A 24203-nucleotide genomic window follows, 5' to 3' on the forward strand; every position below is an offset into this window, starting at 1 on the left:
GCTCTCGGACTAGAACACAGGTTATCATCCTCAGTCCCAAGGTAAGCTTGAAAGGATGAACCAGAACATCAAAACAAATTGGCTAAAATCTGTGCACAGACCAAATTTAATTGGCTTGACATGTTGCCATTAGCCTTAATGATCATTCGAATGTCCCTGAATAAAACTGTTTTTCCGCCCTTTTAATTTTTCACCCTATGAACTGCATACAGGTCAGCCATTCCCAGGACCAGCAGTTCCCTTGGAAGTGTGAAAGTGTGAGACCAAAATGTTATTTTTACAAAATGCAGAATTTGTGTGCCAGTTCCTCTGTAATGATTCGAGGATAAAACAGATTTTTGTTTGATTGATCATTAGTGTGTAATACATCTGTATAAGTAATATATATATATATATATATATATATATATATATATATATATATATATATATATATATATATATATATATATATATATATACATCTAATTATGTTCAATGATGTGCATAATCAAGGTATTCTGTTATTCCATTTTACTATATATAACATACATCCATGAAAGTGGATGCATAGGAAAAAGTGCAATATATTTATCTGTACAGTAACTTATTTATTTATTTATAAATGCACCTTATTGTTTTTTTATCCTGCACTACCATGAGCTAATGTAACAAAGTCTAAGTCTAATCAGAGGTGAGGCCACTAATTGTGTTCTATGATATGGCTTTGCTGCAGGCTGAAGACAGCAATCGCTCAGTGAGGGTCATAGAGGAATTTTCACCCCGCAAAAACAACATTGGGGTTTTTCGACTCTATCTGTAGTAGAGATTTGTAAGGAAGTGGCCTAGGTCAGAAATCCATCCCGTATGGTCCAGGGTTCTAAAACCCTGGAAAGGGGGAATGTAGTGGAATTTCTGCCCTTTGTACCATATTTTGTTGTTTGTCAAAGTCCGGAGAGAACGAGGTCGAAAAGCATTAAGGACGACAGGGCGCGTCACCCTGACATTGTACAAGATATCTTGATTGTTTGTTATGGCGAAGAGTGAGCGGATCCAGGACAGCTGGCCCTGTTGACAGGACACACACCCACCAGGGAGACAGATAAATAACCAGTTAGACCAAGTCTAGGGGCATGATTCTCGCTTTTCTTTTTCTCCGGAGAAACTGTCTGTATCATGGCAATTCAATCCAACCTTGTACCATTTGATTATGAGTAAATAAAACTATTGTGATAAATTCACTTTTGTTCCTGTTTAAGATTTGGACAATTCTACTACAACTGTACATAGAGGATGCTGGAATAGACCTTGGTACTGACCCATTGACACAATGTTTCTCCACCATGCTGCAGAAAAGCAATTTAGATGACAACCATTTCTGAGCTTCACAGCAGCTACATCATCTACTGTACATAGATGCAATTATGCTGCAAAACCCAAACAAGCCCATTAAACCGGATGACAGACACGCATTCAACAGCCAACTCTTGTAACTATGACCAGCTGGCGCCATTCCGTCCTCGACCTGATTCTCTAAAGCAATATCTAAAGGGTCTTTTTGGAAGAAAAGTAATTTCAAAAGCAATTTTTTGCCCGAGGCTACAAGGGCCTTTTTGATGGACGAGAGCTCTCAAGCAATAAAAAGGTACGGCTGACATAGGTAATTCTTTATTAGCAGACACGCAAGGAGGATTTACTCTCTTCATCTTGCCTGATGTAGGGCCGACCCTACATCTCTTCCCTTTCGGCTATCAGCACTTGATTGGGGGTGTATGGGTCGGGGGTTTGTTTAGAGTGCCGGTCAATGCTTGATGTGGTAGGAGGGTGTGTGTGTGTGTGTGTGTGTGTGTGTGGGTGTGTGCGTGTGTGTTTGTTTGTTTGCATGTGTGTTTGCGTGTGTGTTAAGCCAGTAACCGATTCTGGCTTCGGCAGACTGTCAACCTGCTCATTAATACACATCAACCAATCAACAAAAGTGGAAATAAATCAGCATTTGAGGCTAAGAACACTTCCCCATAAGAAGTTCTCGATAGTGCTTCCAACAATCTGACAGATTAAAATGTAAGTACAGTAACTGAATGCTATCGTGAGCTAGTGTTAGGGTTAGTTAACCCTAACCCTTTCACTAGTGCATGTGAGAGAAAAAAATGTCAGTGGTATGTTTGAAAGGATTTCACTTGTATGTGTGAGAGCTTTTCACTAGTGTGTGTGAGAGGATGTGCCTTCCAGTTCCGGTCAGCAATAATACATGCCCCTTTTCAGACAACTTTTTTTAAGCCAAGTTGTTCGCGAAAAAAAAGTCTGCCTAACTGCCGACAAGTAGCTTAACCGAGGCAGGAGCTCTGCGTCATAATTTGATGGCTTCAGCAGAGAATATAAGAACACTTTCAATGCAACAACAGTCGGGCTGCAGCTGTCCGTTGCACCTGCGTTGCCTTTTTCCTCCCGACAGCCAAGCAGCTCCGGAGCATTATTCCTCCGAGTGTGCACTGCAGCATTATCAAGCGCAACATTTCAGCTCATGGACATTGGGCAAGAGGAAGAAAAGGTAATCAGACATTATTTTTTTCTAAATTATTGTTTAATCCCACGAAATGTAACGCAACATGGCATTGTAGTGAGCTAAACAGTTAGTCTTGCGTGCCTCCACTACAAACAAGCTAGCAACTAGTGATTCCGCGGGTCCTAAGAGTCTCAGATATATTGCAAACTTGGCGTTTGTCTTGGAGGGAGTCCAAAAAGTACACTGTCAAAACAGCTAGTAATGTTTTCAGCGTTGTTGCTATGGTAACTTGTCGAAATGTGAGTCACGTCGTGGTACGTCAGTTCCTAATTAAATACTAATAATAATAGCGCTTTTCTATTGATTGGATACTCAAAGCGCTCACAGAGATCAGCTGTTCATCACCTGCTGTGTAAAATCAGAGCGTGAAAACAAATCTTACAATAGATGTGGATCAGCAGGAGCACTGCAGATACTATGTATGTGTGAGGGAACTCTCCTGAAGGAATCAATAAAGTACTATATCTATCTATGTAACATAACTGCTGTGCACACTCACCAACATCAAAGTGCAGTAGCGTAGTAGGCCCAAGCATTCATCAAGCACCACCCCACTGACCAACATCAAAGTGCAATAGCGTAGTAGGCCCAAGCATTCGTCAAGCACCACCACAATGACAAACATTAAAGTGAAATAGCGTAGTAGGCCCAAGCATTCATCAAGCACTACCACAATGACAAACATTAAAATGCAGCAGCATAGTAGGCTTTAATTGCCATCTTTCAACAAATGAATAATTTATTTAACTTTAGAAGATATGCAGCACTAGAGAAATATAAATAACACAAAAATGACTCCACACAGTGTGGAGTTTGCATGTTCTCCCCGTGACTGCGTGGGTTCCCTCCGGGTACTCCAGCTTCCTCCCACCTCCAAAGACATGCACCTGGGGATAGGTTGATTGGCAACACTAAATTGGCCCTAGTGTGTGAAAGTGAGTGTGAATGTTGTCTGTCTATCTGTGTTGGCCCTGTGATGAGGTGGCGACTTGTCCAGGGTGTACCCCGCCTTCCGCCCGATTGTAGCTGAGATAGGCTCCAGCGCCCCCCGCGACCCCGAAGGGAATAAGCGGTAGAAAATGGATGGATGGATGGAAAAATGACTACCACACACTGCATATTATTGCTGTGATGAAATAAATCCTTCATCGGCATTTGAAACTAAGTCAAGTACAAGAGTAAAATATACTGATCATACATTAAAAGTATGTATGCTCCCTTTTTGATTATTTGTATGTATAATATTGATCAGCATAAAGGAATATCAGTTAATTTCATATTCCCTTTTCTCATGACATTTGTGTCACTCAGAAACACCAGTCGGATTTCGAGGTGGATTGACACCTCAGCTGACAAATGATGAGCTTCCTTCCCCGTCCACAGCCTACAATTGCTGATGAGTATGTGATAAAGGGAAGGACAACAAATGCATGGTAGATTTATGGTGCAGAGAGAAATCCAAGGTGTTCGGGGGCCTTGAAGTGATAAAATAAATATATTTGACTGAAATATAAATGATAGTGGGTAAAATAAAATGGATATTAACAACCAATATCCATTACCATTATCATTGTGAGGATTCAGTATGTTGTATTGTATTAGTATTATATTTCCTAGAGCAGTATGACTTATATTGTGTTGGCTTTTTTCATGTGATCTGTTTGTTACATTCTTATTTCAGAGTCACGACACAGTTGCATGACCATTTCAACAAGGACGGAATAAACAACATCTGGATTTATGGAAGTTGGCTTCCAAACAACTTCTCTGCACACAAATACAGTATATTGTTTGGAATAATCAATGTATTTCACATAGAAACATATTGAAAAATGTTTGCTCAAAATTTTTTAATTATGTCTTATTATTCATATACTTTTCAAATGTTCTTGTAGTCAGACAATCTTTTCAGTACATTAGAGGGAATTTTTACCTGACATGTTTCGACTGTCATTTGCTGTCTTCTTCAGAAGGGACACCTGACCGCTGTGATGTGTTGCCTATCAGCTGTTCTTATAGGCCTGGCCAACCAGGCAGACTACTCCACTGCCACTTGATGGTCAATGGGGGAGGGAGCTAATAGGCAACACATCACAGTAGTCAGGTGAGCCCTTTTGAAGAAGACTGTAAATGACAGTCGAAACATCCACCCATCCATTTTCTACCCCCTGTCCCTTTCGAGGTCGCGGGGGGTGCTGGAGCCTATCCAATATCAGGTAAAAATTCCATTTAATATACCGAAAATATTGTCTTACTACAAGAACATTTAAAAAGAAAACAAATATATCCTCTTTTTCTATTTTTTTTAAAGAAATTGACTTTCATTTAAACATAATAGATTTGTTGAAATATATATTATTGACATGAATCCTGTTGATTATAAAAGTTTGATAAATGGCATTTCAGTCCAGCTTCTTCAGCTTTTAAAGTCTTCTCTATGGGATGAACAGATGGAGTAAGTTTCTCCAAGCTTAATGATTGCTAAAAGAAACGTATTAGGTAGTAAATAATGACACATAAGGAACACAATTAATTCTGAAAGTCTACCAAAAAGTGTTGCGTCCTGGAGAAACTGTGACGGCCGGGTCGCATGGTGATGCGGGGTTTCCTTCTCTCAGGATGCAACGGACTTCGGACACAGCGTGCAGGTAGGAAAATTATTTATTTAAGGAATAAATCAGATGGGAACAAAAGAAAAGACGTGCTCATAGCACTTAAGGTAAAACCTAAAGGGGCTAGCGTGAGAGCTAGCAAGTCAAAGAGCCTAGCGTGGAAGCTAGCAGTTACAGAGCAAGAAACAAAAGTCGTCAACTGTTGCAAAAAGCAAATTAGGAAGCCAGACCGAGTGAGGCCAGGGCATAGACTAAATACCCCTCTGATTAGTGCCCGGGAAACAGGTGCGCGTCCCGAACACTAACCAGAGGCAGGTGACTGTAATCTGCCGTCATGGCAACTGAGACACACAAACTCAAAAGGTGCTGAGAACACAAGTGAACCGAAAACGTAAACAGAATATGATCCGGGGAGCGGATCATAATAGAAACCTCTTATCTCATATTCCTTATGAAAAATTTTTGACTAAATATAACATATTTCTTATCCCAAATAAAGTTAAAATTGTGTCACAAATGTTACCTTGTAAATCTCTTCTATCTAAATTCATTCAGGCTGTTTCTTCAGAATGCTCTTTTTGGTCACATTGAAAAAGAGTCAATTAACCATGAATGTCCATTCTTACAATTATTCTGGACTGAACTTTCTGTTGTACTATTTAGTATTTGAGTTCAAAGAAAGAGTTATGTTCTTTCAAGGTAAATGTCATAAAAACTTGAGTATGCTGTCAAACTGTTGTGTCTACCAGGAGTATTAATATTCATAAATCTAGAATAATGTCATGCAAACCAAATAGTTTTTCATTGTATTATCCATCCATCCATCCGGTTGTTCGATAAGAAAAGAACAGAGTCCTCGGACTCGAATCCCTTTTTGAGAACCGGTACTCGTTATCGAAACCACTATAGTAAAGTGTGGAGAGGGGTGTGGTTCACGCGTTCCCTGCGGGCGGGGTGTGTGCAGCAGACAGGTGAGTGGATAGCTCAGCTGGAACGAGTTATCTAATCACCTGTTCCTTTACTAGCAGCGTCGGAGACCATGAGAGGGGGAGATGGCTGGAGAGCGAGAGGAAGGAGAAACACATAAAGACTGCTGAAAAGCAATAACAGACTTGGATAAAAGAAAAACCTAAAAACTACTGAAAAGCAATACCAGACTTTGAAAAAGGAAAAATAAAGACGATTGAAAACGCTGCATCTGAGGTTTGTGCCGGTTCCTGTGGTCTAGAAGAACCTAAACATAGGTACATCTTTACAGTGGCGCCCAACAGAAAAGCGGACCAAGAAGAGGATGTCAGCACCAACCCCTTTGGAGGCGCTGGGCCAAGTTCTGGGCGAGGTGTGAGCGGCGAGCAGACAGCAGACCCAAGTGCTGCAAGTGCTAATTAACAGAGCAGAGGCAGCGGGAGGGATGTCCTCCATGAAGCGCATGGTGGAATGGGAGGACCCCCAGACATTCCTGGACGTCTTCGAGGCCACGGCGACGTCATGCAAGTGGCCGGAGGAGGAATGGGGTGCGAAGCTGCTGCCGCTCCTGGTGGGGGAGGCGCAGCGGGCGGGGCTGAGTCTCCCGGCGACCGCCCGCATGCAGTACCCCGATCTACGCCACGCCATCCTGGACCGGGTCGGCAGCAGCCCCGAAGACCATCGCCGAAAGTTCCGGGCCATTAAGTTGGGGCCAGAGGACCAGCCCTTCGTGTTGGCATACCGGATGAGGGACGCGGCAACCCGGTGGCTCGAGCCCAATGGGCTGGACTCAAAGATGTTGGAGTCCATCATCCTAGAACAATTTATTGATGCCCTCCCGGCCAAGACCTCAGCATGGGTGCAGTACCACAGTTCCCCAGACGTAAAAACAGCAGTGAAAATGGCGGAGGAGCACCTGGCGGTCCAGCGGGAGGCGACCGCAAAGACAGCCGAAAGGCCCACCCCAGCACCCCGCCCCGCTATGGGGGGGGTGGAGGGGACGTCTCGGGAGCAGCGACCACGCACGGCCGAGCCACCCGGAGCCAACGAGCAGGTTCCCCACGCGGGCATCCAACAAAAAATCACACCCACACGCACCCACATATACACAACAAGGGGGGGACACGGGGCTATAATATCTCCTCTGTTTGTGCATTTCAGGGTACCGGCGCTGCGGAGAGGGGGCTTCCCTCGCAGATGGCGCCTCAAACACCAGGGCCGGTGTGTTGGGGGTGCGGACAACCCGGACACGTGCGCCGGGAGTGCTCCATGATGGAGGTGGGGCAGGTGATGCGGGTTGTCGGGCCTCCAGCACCCGATCTGGGGGAAACGTACTGTGTCCCGGTAAGGGTACAAGGGGGTACATACCAGGCAGTCCTCAGTGGTTCATCCGGTACTGCCGAGCGGGAACCGGTGGGGGCTTCGCGGGAGGCCCCCCCAGCCCCCCGGTGGCAACCTACGGAGGATTTTCCCCTCGAGCAGTCCCGTGATGAAACCTTGCGCGTGGCCTGGGACCAGGTGGATTACATTGACGGTCAGCTGGTGCGCCCGGGGAAAGCGCGGGTATTCCCCCATTTTACAATTATTCGGGATAGATTATACCGAGTGGGCCGTGACACTCAAACCGGGGAGGAACACACCCAGTTGTTGGTGCCAAAACGCCGCCTGGAAATGGTTTTCCAGGCGGCGCATTTTAATCCCATGTCTGGCCACATGAGGTATGATAAGACACTTAATCGGGTCATGGTCCATTTCTATTGGCCAGGCCTCCGGGCAGACGTCCGCCGTTGGTGCCAGCTGGTAAACCCAGCTGGTAAACCCAGCGGCCACCCCAAAGGCGCCTTTGCGCCCAATACCGCTAATGGATGTCCCGTTCGAGAGAATTGGGATGGACCTCATCGGACCATTTCACCCAAGCACACGGGGATATCGCTTTGAGTTAGTCCTGGTGTATTACGCAACGCGCTATCCCGAAGCAGTGCCCCTGCGCTCCATCTCTGCCAAGAATGTTGCGCAAGGGCTGTTTCAGGTTATCTCCCGAGTTGGAATCCCGAAAGAAATTCTGACTGACCAAGACACGTTCTTTATGTCGGCCCACTCTCTTTGATGTATCTTGCAGACGGATAAGTCTGCCTCCTCTTTTTCCGCCCTTCTGCACAACTAGAGTATGTGCATTGTTTACCTAGTCAGTCACCAGAGTGAAACCTCTGCCCTCAGGATGCTCCAAGATTGTTAACAGTATCCTCCAATGTGTCTGATCTATCTTAATTTGACAGCAGCTGACCATTCTGAGATCCATGGATGAACCGTTCAATCCCTCAGACATGCATATTAATTTTCTGTGGAAATTAAAAACACAACATATGCGAACAGTGAATGAATAAGCAGACTAAATAAAAATGGTTCTAGAGGAAGCATTGTTCTAAATACTCACTCAGTGTGGTCTTAGAAGGCCTAAACAGTGCAGGAGGTCAAGTCTAAACTATCAAAGTTGCCAGAAAACAGTAATTTCCCAGTAAGGCAAGGGATGTGCCCATCGATCAGCCGCCGATTAGTATCGGACAGTTTTCATTTTAAAAAAAGTATGTAAACGGCCATTATGTCTTTTAATGCCGATCACAAACACAGATCTTGTCTGACTGACACTGGTCCCCTAGCTGACTAGCGGCGAGCATCTAATCATGTGACTACTTACACAGTGTGAAGCAACGCCCCTAAACTAATAATAATCCCGTTTATTACGGCATACAAATTGTATTTTCTAGTTTCTTAAGTATCATGATCAAGTAGCATTATCACTGCAGGACGAGGCTAAACATGTTATAAACCGAGAGCAAGGAGGAGCAGGCATGCTAATTGCTAAGCCAACTGGGCTGATGAAATAATATAAATATATATCTTGACAGACACGTAATCGTTTTTACTAAAAAATGCTTTTTGATTTTTTATTGGGGGAGGGGGGGGTCGGAAGAAACAGAAGAGAATAAAGCACGGTTGTTTGCATTAACAAAGGAACTAGTTGTCTGGTAATCTAGCATGGTAAATGAATTATACTTGTATAGCTCTTTTCTATCTTCAAGGCACATTGATGGCGGAAGCTGCCGAGGAATGCACTAACCACGACCCATCAGGAGCAAGAGTAAAATGCCTTGCCCAAGGACACAACGCAAGTGACTAGGATGGTGGAAGCTGGGATCGAACCAGGAACCCAAAGTTGCTGGCACGGCCGCACTCCCACCTAAACCACGCCGTCCCCAAAACCAGATTTAAATTTTTCATATAGACTGTTAGTTTTGAGATGTTTGTGGAGTTGAGAGGAGATTACTTTTTCGAGAGTTTTGGAGGTTGGGGATAGGTCTGTAATTTGAAAGGGGTTTGGGATCAGGGTTTGTTTTTTTCAGAAGGGGTTTGATAAGAGCTGTTTTAAGAGCAGTGGGGACTGTGCCAGTTTTGAGGGAGTGATTGATTACTTTAGTTATGAGGGGGTTAATGAATTGGTTGTGACTTTTGAGCAGAAGAGAGGGAATGGGATCTAGGGTGCAAGGGGAAGGTTTTGAAGTACGGATAATCTTCTCGACCTACTGCTGCGTTACGGGTGGGAAGTGTGTAAGATACTGTGTAACGGGTGTTGTCAGGATGTCAAGGATGAAGCTGTGCAGAGGTGTGAGAGACGAGTCGATCATGTCAATCTTGGATGTAAAATAGTCAAGGAAAAGGTTGCAGTTTATTGTTGTAGATTTGTGATATCAGGGTAATTGTGGTTTAAGTAGATGGTTTGCAGTGAAAAATAGTTTTTTAGAATTGCCTGGGTTATTGTTGATAATGGTTGAATAGAAGAGGAACCTGGTTGTTGAAAGCCCTTTTGTATATGAATGTTGATGTTCCTGGAAGGCCAACTTATGCACCGTCAACCTAGATGTTTTGCTGGCACATTCCAGGGCAAGGCCTGACCTTTTCATGAACCTAAGCTGGTCCGTGTATCAGGGAGCCGAGCTGGTGAAAGTGACAGTCCAGGTTTTTTGTGGTGCATGAATGTCCAGAATGGAGCCAAGGTTGTTGTTGTATAAGTCCATTAGGTCGCTGACTGATGATAGTGGAGGGGGAAAAAAAGCTGAAGGTGGTGGGTGAGCAAGGTACGGTCAATGTTTTTGATGTTCCTAAATGTAATCTGTCGTTTTGGCTTGGTGAGATGGGAGGATATGGGGACTTTTATTGCTACTGCCCGGTGGTCAGAGACACCGAGGTTTGTGGATAAGGAGATCTGTGAGAGGGATGGAGTCTGTGATGATTAAGTCCAGTGTGTGGCCTATATTGTCTGTCGGACCCACAACAAGCTGCTAAACGTTGAGGCAGTCCAGGACATGTTTAAAATCAGAAGATCCCCTCAACACGCCTAGAAATTCTGTTCAAAAAAGTTATGAACAGAACCACTGACAAAGGGCAGCCCTGGCGGAGTCCAAACTTCACTGGAAACGAGTCGGACTTACTGCCGGCAATGAGGACCAAGCTCTGACACCGATCAGACAGGGAAAGGACCGCCACAATCAGGCAGTCAGATACCCATACCACATCCAGTTCCACAACCAGGACAAAAACCACACTGCTCCACCTAAATCCGAGTTTTGACTATCCGGCATAGCCTCCTCTCCAGTTAAGGCTGAAACGACGCGTCGACGTAGTCGACGTCATCGGTTACGTAAATACGTCGACGCCGTTTTTGTGCGTCGACGCGTCGCATATTTACGTCACACTACCGTCATGGCGGACCGCAAAGCAGACGATCAAAGCAGACGATGCGAGCGGTGCGAGCGAGGGGGGAAAAGCATGCCAAAAGTGGTCAAAAGTGTGGGAGTATTTCAATAAACGGCCTAATAATGTTGTTGTATGCACACTGTGTCGAGCGGAAATGGCCTATCATAGCAGCACAACGGCTATGAACGAACATTTGAAAAGAAAACCATCAACTAGTCAATCGTCCGCGCGAGCATACGTTGTCATCATTACACAAAAACATGAATGTGTCATTTGTATCTGCTAGGGGTGTAACGGTACGTGTTTTGTATTGAACCGTTTCGGTACGGGGCTTTCGGTTCGGCACGGGGGTGTACCGAACGAGTTTCTAAGCTAAAGCTAACTTTAGCTGCTAAAGTCTTAACAAGCTGCTTCGCTCCTCTGCGTCTGTCTCAACACGCAGCATTGTCCCACCCACACAACCATCTGATTGGTACACACGCAGCATTGTCCCACCCACACAACCATCTGATTGGTACACACGAAGCATTATCAGCCAATCAGCAGTGTGTATTCAGAGCGCATGTAGTCAGCGCTTCAGCGTGGAGCAGATAGGTGTTTAGCAGGTGAGCATCAGGCAGCGGACTCTCCCCAAATGATAATAAACACCTCCCAGTCAACTACTAGTAACATCACTATGAGCCCGTTGACCTTCTAGAAATATAAACTGCAGCTCAGCTCACTCGCAGTCCTGGCTTGAGGTGAAGGCTAATTACCTCTCGTTCCAGCCACATCGACCCCTTCTGAGCGCCTATTTTCAGCTGCTGGGAATATTGTAAACAAGAAAAGAACCAAACATGTACACATGCTAACCTTTCTTCATTACAACTGTTAGACACTCACTGGAATGAGTAGAATTGGTTATTGTGTACTGTGTTGGACTGGATGTTTATTTTGCACATTTTAAAAGCAATACTTAATGTTTACAGTGCTCCAGAATATTTACATTGGCACTTTTTTGTATTGGATGTTTATCTTTATTTTTGCACATTTTAGCAAATAAGCAATACTTTCACTTTTGTTGAAATGTTTACACTGTTGTTACAGAATATTTCGTTTTGCACTTTTTTGTATTGGATGTTTATCTTTATTTTTGCACATTTTAAAGCAAAATAAGCAATACTTTTACTTTTGAAATGCTTATACTATTGCAGAATATTAAGATTTGCACTGGATGTTGACTTTTATATTTGCACATTAAAAAGCAAATAAGCTACTTTTAATTTTGTTAAATGTTAAAAGTTTTAAATGTTTACATTGTTACAGAATATTTAGTCATGTTGTTGTCAATGTTGACTGAGTGGCCATACTTCTTTTTTTTGTAAATAAAAGCCATGCCTTTTGAAAAAACGGGCCTACATTTATTTTTTCATCTTCATTTTGAATAAAAAAAATAATCGGTAAAAGGAAAAATAATCTATAGATTAATCGAAAAAAATAATCTATAGATGAACCGATTAATCGAAAAAATAATCTATAGATTAATCGATAGAAAAATAATCGTTAGCTGCAGCCTTATCTCCAGTACACCTGAATAGACCTTACCAGGGAGACTGAGAAGTGTGATCCCACCATAGTTGGAACACACCCTCCGGTTCCCCTTCTGAAATAGAAGAAACCCCACCCCGGTCTGCCAATCCAGAGGCACCGCCCCGATGTCCACGCAATGTTGCAGTCTTGTTAACCGAAACAGCCCCACAGCATCCAGAGCCTAAAAGGGAAACTGCACTTTTTTCGGAATGTTGCTTTTTGCTTTTCACAATCATTATGAGCGACAAGAACACAGTTTTGTTTTTTTAGGATTTTAAATCTGATAAAAAAAACGCTGAAAGATGTGATTAATGGGAGTCACCGTTGTAGCCTTCAAAGCCCTCTAAAACAACTTCAAAACCCTCCAGTAACATTTATATACAGACTGCAAGTCTATATATGATGTAGTAACAATATGTAATATGTTCAATATTTACCATATTTTGATCATTTTAAGCATATCTTCCGCGCATTGATTTCTGTTTCCATAGCAGCGCACGTCTAACTTCTGGTAGCAAATGTGTGTTCCTACTTCCGGAATCAAACACGCATGTGTGTTCTAATCATGGCAGACTTGGTAAAACACAACGAAGATGACTAGTTTTGGACAAATGAGGATTCACAACCTTTTATTTTTGAAGCTAAATATACTGAGGATGAACTACTGCTTACAGAAGAGAGCACGAAGAAGAGGATGAGACGTTGGAGGAGACGCAAGCTGGAGAGTGAGGTAAAAACAACAGCGCTATAAATATGGAACTTGGAGACAAGCTATTTCGACATAAATGGATTGCTTACCCCAAATCAACAGGAAACGTCCCAGGCCATCTGGACCAGACGAACAACTGTCCATCGAGTGAGTCAATATGTATCGACCATGATAACCGCAGGACGTCATGCGTGTTATTACAACTACACTGCATATGCTGTCTGGCTAGCTTAGCTGTGTACAAACAAAACATGAAATGTGGGCTAATACTTTACAGATACAGTAATATGATTGTTCATGTTTTTCAGTCAGTACAGAGCCCTATCGCAGTGTTGTGCATTACAAACTCAAACGTGTTTTATGCTGACGTAGAACCTAGCTTATTTATTGCTTTTACGGCTAATACCGTAGCATGGCAATGTGGTATGATGCTAGAAAAAGAGTTCCTCAGTGTTTGCTCTTACAATAACAATGTCGCTACAACTTGGTTATTGTATGGTTTACAGAACATATATGATGTACTGTTGACAGTTTTTAAATGTGATTTAGAGGTAGAATTGATTGCTCCCATTAGCTGCATTGCTAGCCACCTAGAACAAGCTGATTTTTACAAAAAAAAATGTTGTCTTCTTGTCTCTCATAAAGATTGTGACATTCCAAAAAAAATGCAGTTCCCCTTTAAGGAACTCTGGGCGGATCTCGTCCACCCCCGGGGCCCTGCCCCCAAGGAGCTTTTTAACTACCTTGGCAACTTTAGCTCCAGAAATGGGAGAGTACACCACAGATTCCCGAGACACTGCTTCTTCGAAGGAAGACGTGTAGGTGGGATTGAGGAGGTCTTCGAAGTATTCCCTCCACCGATCCACAACATCCCGAGTCGAGGTCAGCAGCACACCACCCCTACCAAACACGGTTTTGACAGTGCGCTGCTTCCCCCACCTCAGGCGGCAGATGGTGGTCTAGAATCGTTTCAAAGCCATCCCGAAGTCATTTTCCATGGTTTCTCTGAACTCCTCCCATGTCCGAGTTTTTGGCTCCGCAATCGCCAAAACTGCATACCACTTGGCCTGTCGGTACCTGTCCGCTGCCTCTGGAGTCCAACAAGCCAAAATGACCCGATTGGACTCCTTCTTCAGCTTGAAAGGATCCCTCACTGCTGGTTCTACGAGCGGATTCTGAGATTACCACCATGACTGGCACCAACCATGTTGCGGCCCAAGCTCCCATCGGCCGCCTCCACAATAGAGGCGGGAAACATGTTCCACTCAGACTCAATGTCCAGCACCTTACTCATGACATGTTCAAAGTTCTTCCCGAGGTGGGAATTGAAACTGTCTCTGACGGGAGACCACTGCCAGACGTTCCCAGCAGACCTCACAATGGGCTTGCCAGGTCTGACCGGCATCCTCACGCACCATCGGAGCCAGCTCACCACCAGGTGGTGATTGGTAGAAAGCTCTGCCCCTCACCTTACCAGAGTGTCCAAAACATGACACCGCAAATCAGATGACACAACCACAAAGTCGATCATCAAACTGCAGTTTAGGGAGTTCTGGTGCCAAGTGCACATATGGACATTCTTATGTTCGAACACGGTGTTCGTTATGGATAATCTGTGACGAGCACAAAGTCCAATAACAAAACACCACTCGTGTTTAGATCTGGGCGGCCATTTCTCCCAATCACGCCTTTCAACTGTAGTTGCCAATGTCAGAATCAGAATCAGAATAGCTTTTATTGCCATTGTTTGAGAACGGGTTCACAAACTAGGAATTTTACTTGGCGCAATCGTGCAACATAAAACACACATAACACAGAATAGAATAACATGAGCTGTACCTGAGCTGTCAGATCTTGTTTTTGTTCATGTGCCTGATGGCCGAGGGGAAAAAACTGTTCAGGTGGCGGGAGGTGTGGGTCTGGATGGACCTTAGTCTCCTGCCTGATGTGAGCGTTAAAGTCCCCCAGTAGAACGAGGGAATCACTTGGGGGGGCACTCTCCAATACTCTCTCAAGTGAATCCAAAAAGGGCTGGTACTCTGTACTACTGTTTGGTGCGTAAGCACAAACAATAGTCAAGCCACCCATAGGCAGAGGGAAGCTACCCTCTTGTTTTGTGGGTTAAACGCCAACGTACAGGCTCTGAGCCGCGGGGCAACAAGTATTGCGCCTCCACCCGTTGCCTCTCACTATTTTCAATGCCAGAGTAGAAGTGAGTCCAGTCCCTCTCAAGAGGACTGGTTCCAGAGCCCTTGCTGTGCGTCGAAGTAAGTCCGACAAGATCCAGCCACCTCTTCTCCTCTTCTCCACCTCGTGCACCAGCTCAGGCTTCTTCCCCCCCAGCGAGCTGATGTTCCACAACACAGTAGCTAGCTTCTGTAGCCGAAAATCGGACCGCTAAGGGCCCCGTCTTTGGCTGCCGCTCAGCTCACATGGCACTCAACATCTATGAGTGGTGAGCCCATTGGAGGGGGGACAAACATTGCCTCTGCGGCCAGAGCCACCAGGCGCTCGCCATCAAGCCCCACCTCCAGGTTTTGCTCCAGAGGAGGGCACCGGTGACCAGTGTCCGGGGAAGGAAATCTGGGTCCTTGATTGTGTTTTATCATCGAGGTCTTCAAGCTGCTCTTTGTCTTGTCCCTCACCTCGGACCTGTTTGTCTTTAGAGACAACATAGCTCCTAGGATTATTTGGGACATTCATACTACTCTATCACAATAAGGCGGCAGCGCAGGAGAGGACTTAATAAACATTTATTACATATTTCTTATTTTGCACTGTAATTTAAAGAGGTTAAGTGGTTGTTGTGATTTTAGAATGTTGTTTACATTGATTATGTGTTTTCCATGGTTGTGTTGACATTTCCTTTCCTTTCTGCCTTGATAGCTGAGAGGATTAAAATCAGAGGAAGATTAAATTTGAAATAAAAATATTAACATTTAATATATTTTTCTCCTGGTCTATATTTTCCATAGGTCATAAAAATTCTAAATAATTATCGATATCGACCAATATAAAATAGCTTATATTGTGATACAGTTTTCAGCCATATCTCCCTACGCTAAGCAAGCTTTAAACAATAAGAAATAAGAGCTTTGTAAAGTTTATGAAGTGTAGATAGAAGCACTTTAGAGCAGAAAGTAAGCAGATAACAGGAAGAACAGTTAATATAATACTAATGAAACTAGTAATATAACATTAACTGTTGGTGTGTCAGCATTTTCACAGTTAGAAGCACATGATGCGTAACACACTGTGCATGTGTGTAGTGTGGATGTGACGAGTAAACAAAATAGTATTTGTTTTTTCAGTACTTATTGATTTTATATACATACTTCTTATGGGTTTCACTTTGTGTTTTAAATTTACAATGACAAATAAATATATGTATTTATCTAAGGAGGGAGAATTGATCCCTAAATTGGTGGTGTTGATACAAGAGATGGTATCAGTATATAATTGATACAATGACAAAGAAATATATTTATTTATTTAAGAGGAAGGCGGATTGATCCCTAAATTGGTGGTTTCGATACAAGAGGTGGTATCAGTATATAACTGGTACAAGAGTAATTAGATAGATATTTTTATTTCCATAATAATTTCGTTGTCATTTTTGTTCATGTGTAAAAAGACAGATACTGATCCCCTTGACACAGGAGGCCTTTGATGGTAAAAAAAAAAAAAAAAACTAATTATTTAAAAGAGTAGTAGATTGTAGTTTTTCATTTTATGACTTTTTTTTGCTCAAACAATTGTATACGATAAGGAACTATGTAGTTTAAATATTGTGTTGATATTGTTAAACCGTACATAGCAACTACCATAAATAAATGAAAAACATTAGAGTTAATGCATGTGATCTGTATCAGCCAATCTCACTTATGGTTGACCGGTATCAGAATCAGCATTGAAATCCCTATCGGAACATCATTAACGTTAAGGGTAAAACTGGAATATATAGCAATATTCACCTCATAATGGATAGCAGTGGGTAATGCAGGCTTACATTTTTTTAATTTCGTTTTGTTGTTAGTTAGGGAGGTGTTTAGGGCACGTCCAACCGGTAGGAGACCACGGGGAAGACCCAGGACACGTTGGGAAGACTATGTCTCCCGGCTGGCCTGAGAACGCCTCGGGATCCCCCGGGAGGAGCTGGACGAAGTGGCTGGGTAGAGGGAAGTCTGGGTTTCCCTGCTTAGGCTGCTGCCCCCGCGACCTGACCTCGGATAAGCGGAGGAAGATGGATGGATGGATGGTAACACCCTGCAGCCTAATTTAGCTTAAAACAACCAAATTTGAAACACAGATTTGCATTCCTTCATCACATACACTGGATTTTTTAAAACTATTTTATTGATGTCTCATAATTGTTTTAATTGCTCAGTAAAAACAAATATTGATTGCACTTTTTTCCTCTTCACAATTTGAGTTGTTCTCTTAGTTTTAATGCAAGTTTGATTTTCATTAAAACTATTTTAATATGATTTAAAACATTAAAATACAATACAAATGTAATTAAATAATAACTCTGGCTTGTTTTAGTTTGAAAACAAATGGACATAAGTGTTTTCTACCCTTAACCTGCGGGCCTATTAACAACCAGTAGATGGCAGTACTATCACAGGTTTTGAGCAAGACAAGGCCAACTCGTCTCTCAAAAATTGTAGGACTAATTCTCTTTTTTTAATTAAAGAGAATTAGTCCTACAATTTTTACTAATTCTCTTTTTTTAATTAAAGAGAATTAGTCCTACAATTTTTACTAATTCTCTTTTTTTAATTAAAGAGAATTAGTCCTACAATTTTTGAGAGACGAGTTGGCCTTGTCTTGCTCAAAACCTGTGATAGTACTGCCATCTACTGGTTGTTAATAGGCCCGCAGGTTAAGGGTAGAAAACACTTATGTCCATTTGTTTTCAAACTAAAACAAGCCAGAGTTATTATTTAGTTACATTTGTATTGTATTTTAATGTTTTAAATCATATTAAAATAGTTTTAATGAAAATCAAACTTGCATTAAAACTAAGAGAACAACTCAAATTGTGAAGAGGAAAAAAGTGCAATCAATATTTGTTTTTACTGAGCAATTAAAACAATTATGAGACATCAATAAAATAGTTTTAAAAAATCCAGTGTATGTGATGAAGGAATGCAAATCTGTGTTTCAAATTTGGTTGTTTTAAGCTAAATTAGGCTGCAGGGTGTTACCATCCATCCATCCATCTTCCTCCGCTTATCCGAGGTCAGGTCGCGGGGGCAGCAGCCTAAGCAGGGAAACCCAGACTTCCCTCTACCCAGCCACTTCGTCCAGCTCCTCCCGGGGGATCCCGAGGCGTTCTCAGGCCAGCCGGGAGACATAGTCTTCCCAACGTGTCCTGGGTCTTCCCCGTGGTCTCCTACCGGTTGGACGTGCCCTAAACACCTCCCGAGGGAGGCGTTCAGGTGGCATCCTGACCAGATGCCGGAACCACCTCATCTGGCTCCTCTCGATGTGGAGGAGCAGTGGCTTTACTTTGAGCTCCCCCCGGATGGCAGAGCTTCTCACCCTGTCTCTAAGGGAGAGCCCCGCCACCCGGCGGAGGAAACTCATTTCGGCCGCCTGTACCCGTGATCTTGTCCTTTCGGTCATGACCCAAAGCTCATGACCATAGGTGAGGATGGGAACGTAGATCGACCGGTAAATTGAGAGCTTTGCCTTCCGGCTCAGCTCCTTCTTCACCACAACGGACCGATACAGCGTCCGCATTACTGAAGATGCCGCACCGATCCGCCTGTCGATCTCACGGTCCACTTTTCCCCCACTCATGAACAAGACTCCTAGGTACTTGAACTCCTCCACTTGGGGCAGGGTCTCCTCCCCAACCCGGAGATGGCACTCCACCCTTTTCCGGGCGAGAACCATGGACTCGGACTTGGAGGTGCTGATTCTCATCCCAGTCGCTTCACACTCGGCTGCGAACCGATCCAGTGAGAGCTGAAGATCCTGGCCAGATGAAGCCATCAGGACCACATCATCTGCAAAAAGCAGAGACCTAATCCTGCAGCCACCAAACCAGATCCCCTCAACGCCCTGACTGCGCCTAGAATTCTGTCCATAAAAGTTATGAACAGAATCGGTGACAAAGAGCAGCCTTGGCGGAGTCCAACCCTCACTGGAAACGTGTCCGACTTACTGCCGGCGATGCGGACCAAGCTCTGGCACTGATCGTACAGGGAGCGGACAGCCACAATCAGTCAGTCCGATACCCCATACTCTCTGAGCACTCCCCACAGGACCTCCCGAGGGACACGGTCGAATGCCTTCTCCAAGTCCACAAAGCACATGTAGACTGGTTGGGCAAACTCCCATGCACCCTCAAGGACCCTGCCGAGAGTATAGAGCTGGTCCACAGTTCCACGACCAGGACGAAAACCACACTGTTCCTCCTGATTCGAGGTTCGACTATCCGGCGTAGCCTCCTCTACAGTACACCCGAATAGACCTTACCGGGAAGGCTGAGAGTGTGATCCCACGATAGTTGGAACACACCCTCCGGTTCCCCTTCTTAAAGAGAGGAATCACCACCCCGGTCTGCCAATCCAGAGGTACCGCCCCCGATGTCCACGCGATGCTGCAGAGTCTTGTCAACCAAGACAGCCCCACAGCATCCAGAGCCTTAAGGAACTCCGGGCGGGTCTCATCCACCCCCGGGCCTTGCCACCGAGGAACTTTTTAACTACCTCAGCAACCTCAGCCCCAGAAATAGGAGAGCCCACCACAGATTCCCAAGGCACTGCTTCCTCATAGGAAGACATGTCGGTGGGATTGAGGAGGTCTTCGAAGTATTCCCTCCACCGATCCACAACATCCGCAGTCGAGGTCAGCAGAACACCATCCGCACCATACACGGTGTTGATAGTGCACTGCTTCCCCTTCCTGAGGCGGCGGATGGTGGTCCAGAATCGCTTCGAAGTCGTCCGGAAGTCGTTTTCCATGGCCTTGCCGAACTCCTCCCATGTCCGAGTTTTTGCCTCCGCGACCGCTGTAGCCGCACACCGCTTGGCCTGTCGGTACCTGTCTGCTGCCTCCGGAGTCCCATGAGCCAAAAGAACCCGATAGGACTCCTTCTTCAGCTTGACGGCATCCCTCACCGCCGGTGTCCACCAACGGGTTCTAGGATTACCGCCACGACAGGCACCAACTACCTTGCGGCCACAGCTCCAATCAGCCGCCTCGACAATAGAGGTGCGGAACATGGTCCACTCGGACTCAATGTCCAGCACCTCCCTCGTGACATGTTCAAAGTTCTTCCGGAGGTGTTACTTTTCAACAATATAGCCAGTTTATTCCCATTAAAACTTCTAAATTATAGTATTTTCAAATGAGTTTCAGAGGTCTCACGATAGTCTATTAGAAGTGTGTTGTGTAAAATCGAGCCTTGATGTTGTAATTCAGACATTTTAAAAAGTGCTTTTACGAAGCCCCTTACTCAGAACACATTGTTATGTAGGTTTTAATGCTAATGAGCTGTTTGTCCAGAGTCGTCTCCAACAAATGTTCATGTGCACTTTTTACATAAACAGTACTAACGTTGCAGTCACAGTTTAGAGGCAACGCCAAACTAGGTTCAAATAAAATAATCCAACTTGACAAATAGTTTGCAGTGCTGTATTTTAAGATGTGTAGCGACCAGCTTTTTGACAAAGTGGTGGGCGTAAGGGGCGTGCTCATCTTGCTTGGGGGCAAGCCTGAGGCGGAATCAAGACCACGAGTAATGAGGTTTATTCTTCATGACCTCATGAAAACCCCAAACTTCAAAAGCGAGCGTTTGAGTGGAGAAACAAATAAGTGAGGGAGATGATACATGTTTCAGTTTGGTGCTCATAAGCAGGCCCTAAGGCAGGCCTGGGCATATAAGGCAAGTTTTCAATCTGGCGAATAATATATTCCCAAATAATTTGTTTGGATCTTTAAGATGGAAACTGTAACTGACATTATGATGTGCAGTGATGTTTTCAAATTACCGTAAGTCTTGTACTATACAAAGTATTTCAATGGTAGGAATCTGCGCTTTTGCATGATATACTAGTTACTATGGTAATCTAAGTCACAGCAGCTCAGACGAGGCACTAAGCAGTGTGGGTGGAGTGCGTTTCCACAGCAAGTGTTTCCAGAGCGGCCAGCCTGAAATGCGGGTGCCATGGATATGTATATATATATATATATATATATATATATATATATATATATATATATATATATATAATATATATATATATATATATATATATATATATATATATATATATATATATATATATATGGGCTGTGAATCTTTGGGTGTCCCACGATTCGATTCAATATCGATTCTTGGGGTCACAATTCGATTCAAAATCAATTTTTTTTTTTTCATTTCAACACGATTCTCGATTCAAAAACGATTTTTTTTCCCGATACAAAACGATTCTCTATACATTCAATACATAGGATTTCAGCAGGATCCACCCCAGTCTGCTGACATGCAAGCAGAGTAGTAGATTTTTGTAAAAAGCTTTTATAATTGTAAAGGACAATGTTTTATCAACTGATTGCAATAATGTAAATTTGTTTTAACTATTAAATGAACCAAAAATATGACTTATTTTATCTTTGTGAAAATATTGGACACAGTGTGTTGTCAAGGTTATGAGATGCGATGCAAGTGTAAGCCACTGTGACACTATTGTTATTGGGTTTTTTTTATAAATGTCTAATGATAATGTCAATGAGGGATTTTTAATCAATGCTATGTTGAAATTGTAACTAATATTGTGTATTGTTTTGTTGGATTGATTAATTTTTAAAAAAATAAAAAAAATAAATTACAAATAAATAAATAAATAATTTTTTTTTAAATGAGAATCGATTCTGAATCGCACAACGTGAGAATCGCGATTCGAATTTGAATCGATTGTTTCCCACACCCCGAATACATATGTATATATATATAAATTATATGTATATATATACATATCATTTATATATATATATATATATATATATATATATACATATATATTAGGGGTGTGGGAAACAATCGATTCAAATTCGAATCGCGATTCTCACGTTGTGCGATTCAGAATCGATTCTCATTTTTAAAAAATCGAGTTTTTATTTTTTAATATTATTTATTTAAAAAAAATGTTTTGTTTTGTTTTTTTGAATTAATCAATCCAACAAAACAATACACAGCAATACCATAACAATGCAATCCAATTCCAAAACCAAACCAGACCCAGTAACACTCAGAACTGCAATAAACAGAGCAATTGAGAGGAGACACAAACACGACACAGAACAAACCAAAAGTAGTGAAACAAAAATGAATATTATCAACAACAGTATCAATATTAGTTACAATTTCAACATAGCAGTGATTAAACATTCCTCATTGACATTATCATTAGACATTTATAAAAAAAAAAAAAGAACAATAGTGTCACAGTGGCTTACACTTGCATCGCATCTCATAAGCTTGACAACACACTGTGTCCAATATTTTCACAAATATAAAATAAGTCATATTTTTGGTTCATTTAATAGTTAAAACAAATTTACATTATTGCAATCAGTTGATAAAACATTGTCCTTTACAATTATAAAAGCTTTTTACAAAAATCTACTACTCTGCTTGCATGTCAGGAGACTGGGGTAGATCCTGCTGAAATCCTATGTATTGAATGAATAGAGAATCCTTTTGAATCTTGGCAAAAATCTTAGCCACACGATTATCAAATGTAATAGGAAAATTAATTCATACTGACCAAACTGGCTTCATGGAAGGTCGACAATCTTCAGACAATACAAGGAAATTGTTTAATGTTATTTACTATGCTAGAAGTCTCCCTTATCCCACAGCAGTATGTATTGTTGATGCGGAGAAGGCATTCGACCGCATAAACTGGTCACTTCTGTTTTGCACATTACGTAAATTTGGATTTGGAGATAATTTTATACAATGGATTAAGATGCTTTGTACAAGGCCCATGGCATCAGTCAAAACCAATAATCATATTTCAGAACCTTTTTCGTTAAAAAGAGGAGTAAAACAGGGATGTCCTGCATCTGGATTATTATTTAATTTGGTTATTGAACCCTGCAAAAATAAGAAGTGAAAATAATATTCATGGTATAAAAATTGTCTCTCAGTATAATAAGCTATCGATGTATTGTGACGACATAATTCTCTACCTGTCACATGTTAACTCATCTCTTCACTATATCAATAATGTCATCACTGAATATGGCTGTTTATCAGGGTATAAAGTAAATTGGAACAAATGTGACATATTACCACTTAATAAACACTGCAAGAAATCACAAGTTCAGAACTCCAAAATTAAATGGAAAGAGGCAGAAATCATATATCTAGTACTACACATTACACCAAACCTTTATACAAGCAGAGATCTAAATCTTAAACATTTAAAAAATAAGATAGAATCCAAAATGGAACGCTGGTCACGTCTCCAAATATCACTTTGGGGTCGGTTGAACATGGTAAAAATGAGTATACTGCCATGAGTATACTGAAAATGATGCCTGTCCTAATAAATAAAAGTTGGTTTAAGAAAATACATACAATGATATCACATTTTATATGGTGTGGAAAGAAGGCCAGTTGTTCATACTTAAGGTTGTCTTGTACACAAGATAAAGGAGGACTACAATTACCAAACTTCTTACATTATTATATCTCCTTCGGTTGTGAACAAGCAAGCCACTTATTTCATTCTTCTGCAGATAAGGACTGGATCAACATAGAAAAAAATATGTTAATGAATTTGGACATTGATGTGGGGAGTTTATATTATATTTAAAAATACCTAATGAATTGAGGCAGAGCCCAATAGAAGCCACCTTCAACATTCTAAAACTGTGCCAGAAAATACTACGAATCAACCCAATGACATCTGTAAATCAACCGCTTTGGTACAATCCTAATATCATAATTAATAAAAATGTGGTTAAATGGACAACATGGAAAGACAGAGGTATTACTAAACCTCATCATATTATTAATAAAAACTCT

At 42.5% G+C, this 24203-nt stretch overlaps 2 protein-coding genes across 3 annotated transcripts in view; one reads left to right on the forward strand and one right to left on the reverse strand.

The window, feature by feature from the left end:
- Positions 1-24203, reverse strand: part of tex264a (testis expressed 264, ER-phagy receptor a) — a 281667-nt gene that overhangs the window by 239733 nt on the left and 17731 nt on the right. The gene's annotated exons all lie outside the window — the stretch shown is intronic.
- LOC133654192 (zinc finger and SCAN domain-containing protein 25-like) lies at positions 4674-12244 on the forward strand. Of its 2 annotated transcripts, XM_062054329.1 has the most exons (3): positions 4674-7174; positions 7282-7464; positions 9201-12244. In XM_062054329.1, the coding sequence occupies exons 1-3, from the start codon at positions 6566-6568 to the stop codon at positions 9207-9209; spliced, it is 801 nt and encodes a 266-aa protein (XP_061910313.1). In that variant the 5' UTR covers positions 4674-6565; the 3' UTR covers positions 9210-12244. The 2 variants fall into 2 exon arrangements, with proteins under 2 accessions (XP_061910313.1, XP_061910302.1); XM_062054318.1 differs by having other exon boundaries at positions 7282-12244.

Source organism: Entelurus aequoreus, linkage group LG01, assembly GCF_033978785.1.
Source record: "Entelurus aequoreus isolate RoL-2023_Sb linkage group LG01, RoL_Eaeq_v1.1, whole genome shotgun sequence".
In the NCBI taxonomy this organism is placed as follows: domain Eukaryota; kingdom Metazoa; phylum Chordata; class Actinopteri; order Syngnathiformes; family Syngnathidae; genus Entelurus; species Entelurus aequoreus.

Coding starts and splice junctions, on each gene's coding strand:
- LOC133654192 (XM_062054318.1), top strand. CDS start 6,566: ATGTCCTCCATGAAGCGCATGGTGGAATGGGAGGACCCCCAGACATTC. Junction 7,175..7,281: donor CACCCGGAGCCAACGAGCAG/GTTCCCCACGCG, acceptor TGTGCATTTCAG/GGTACCGGCGCTGCGGAGAG.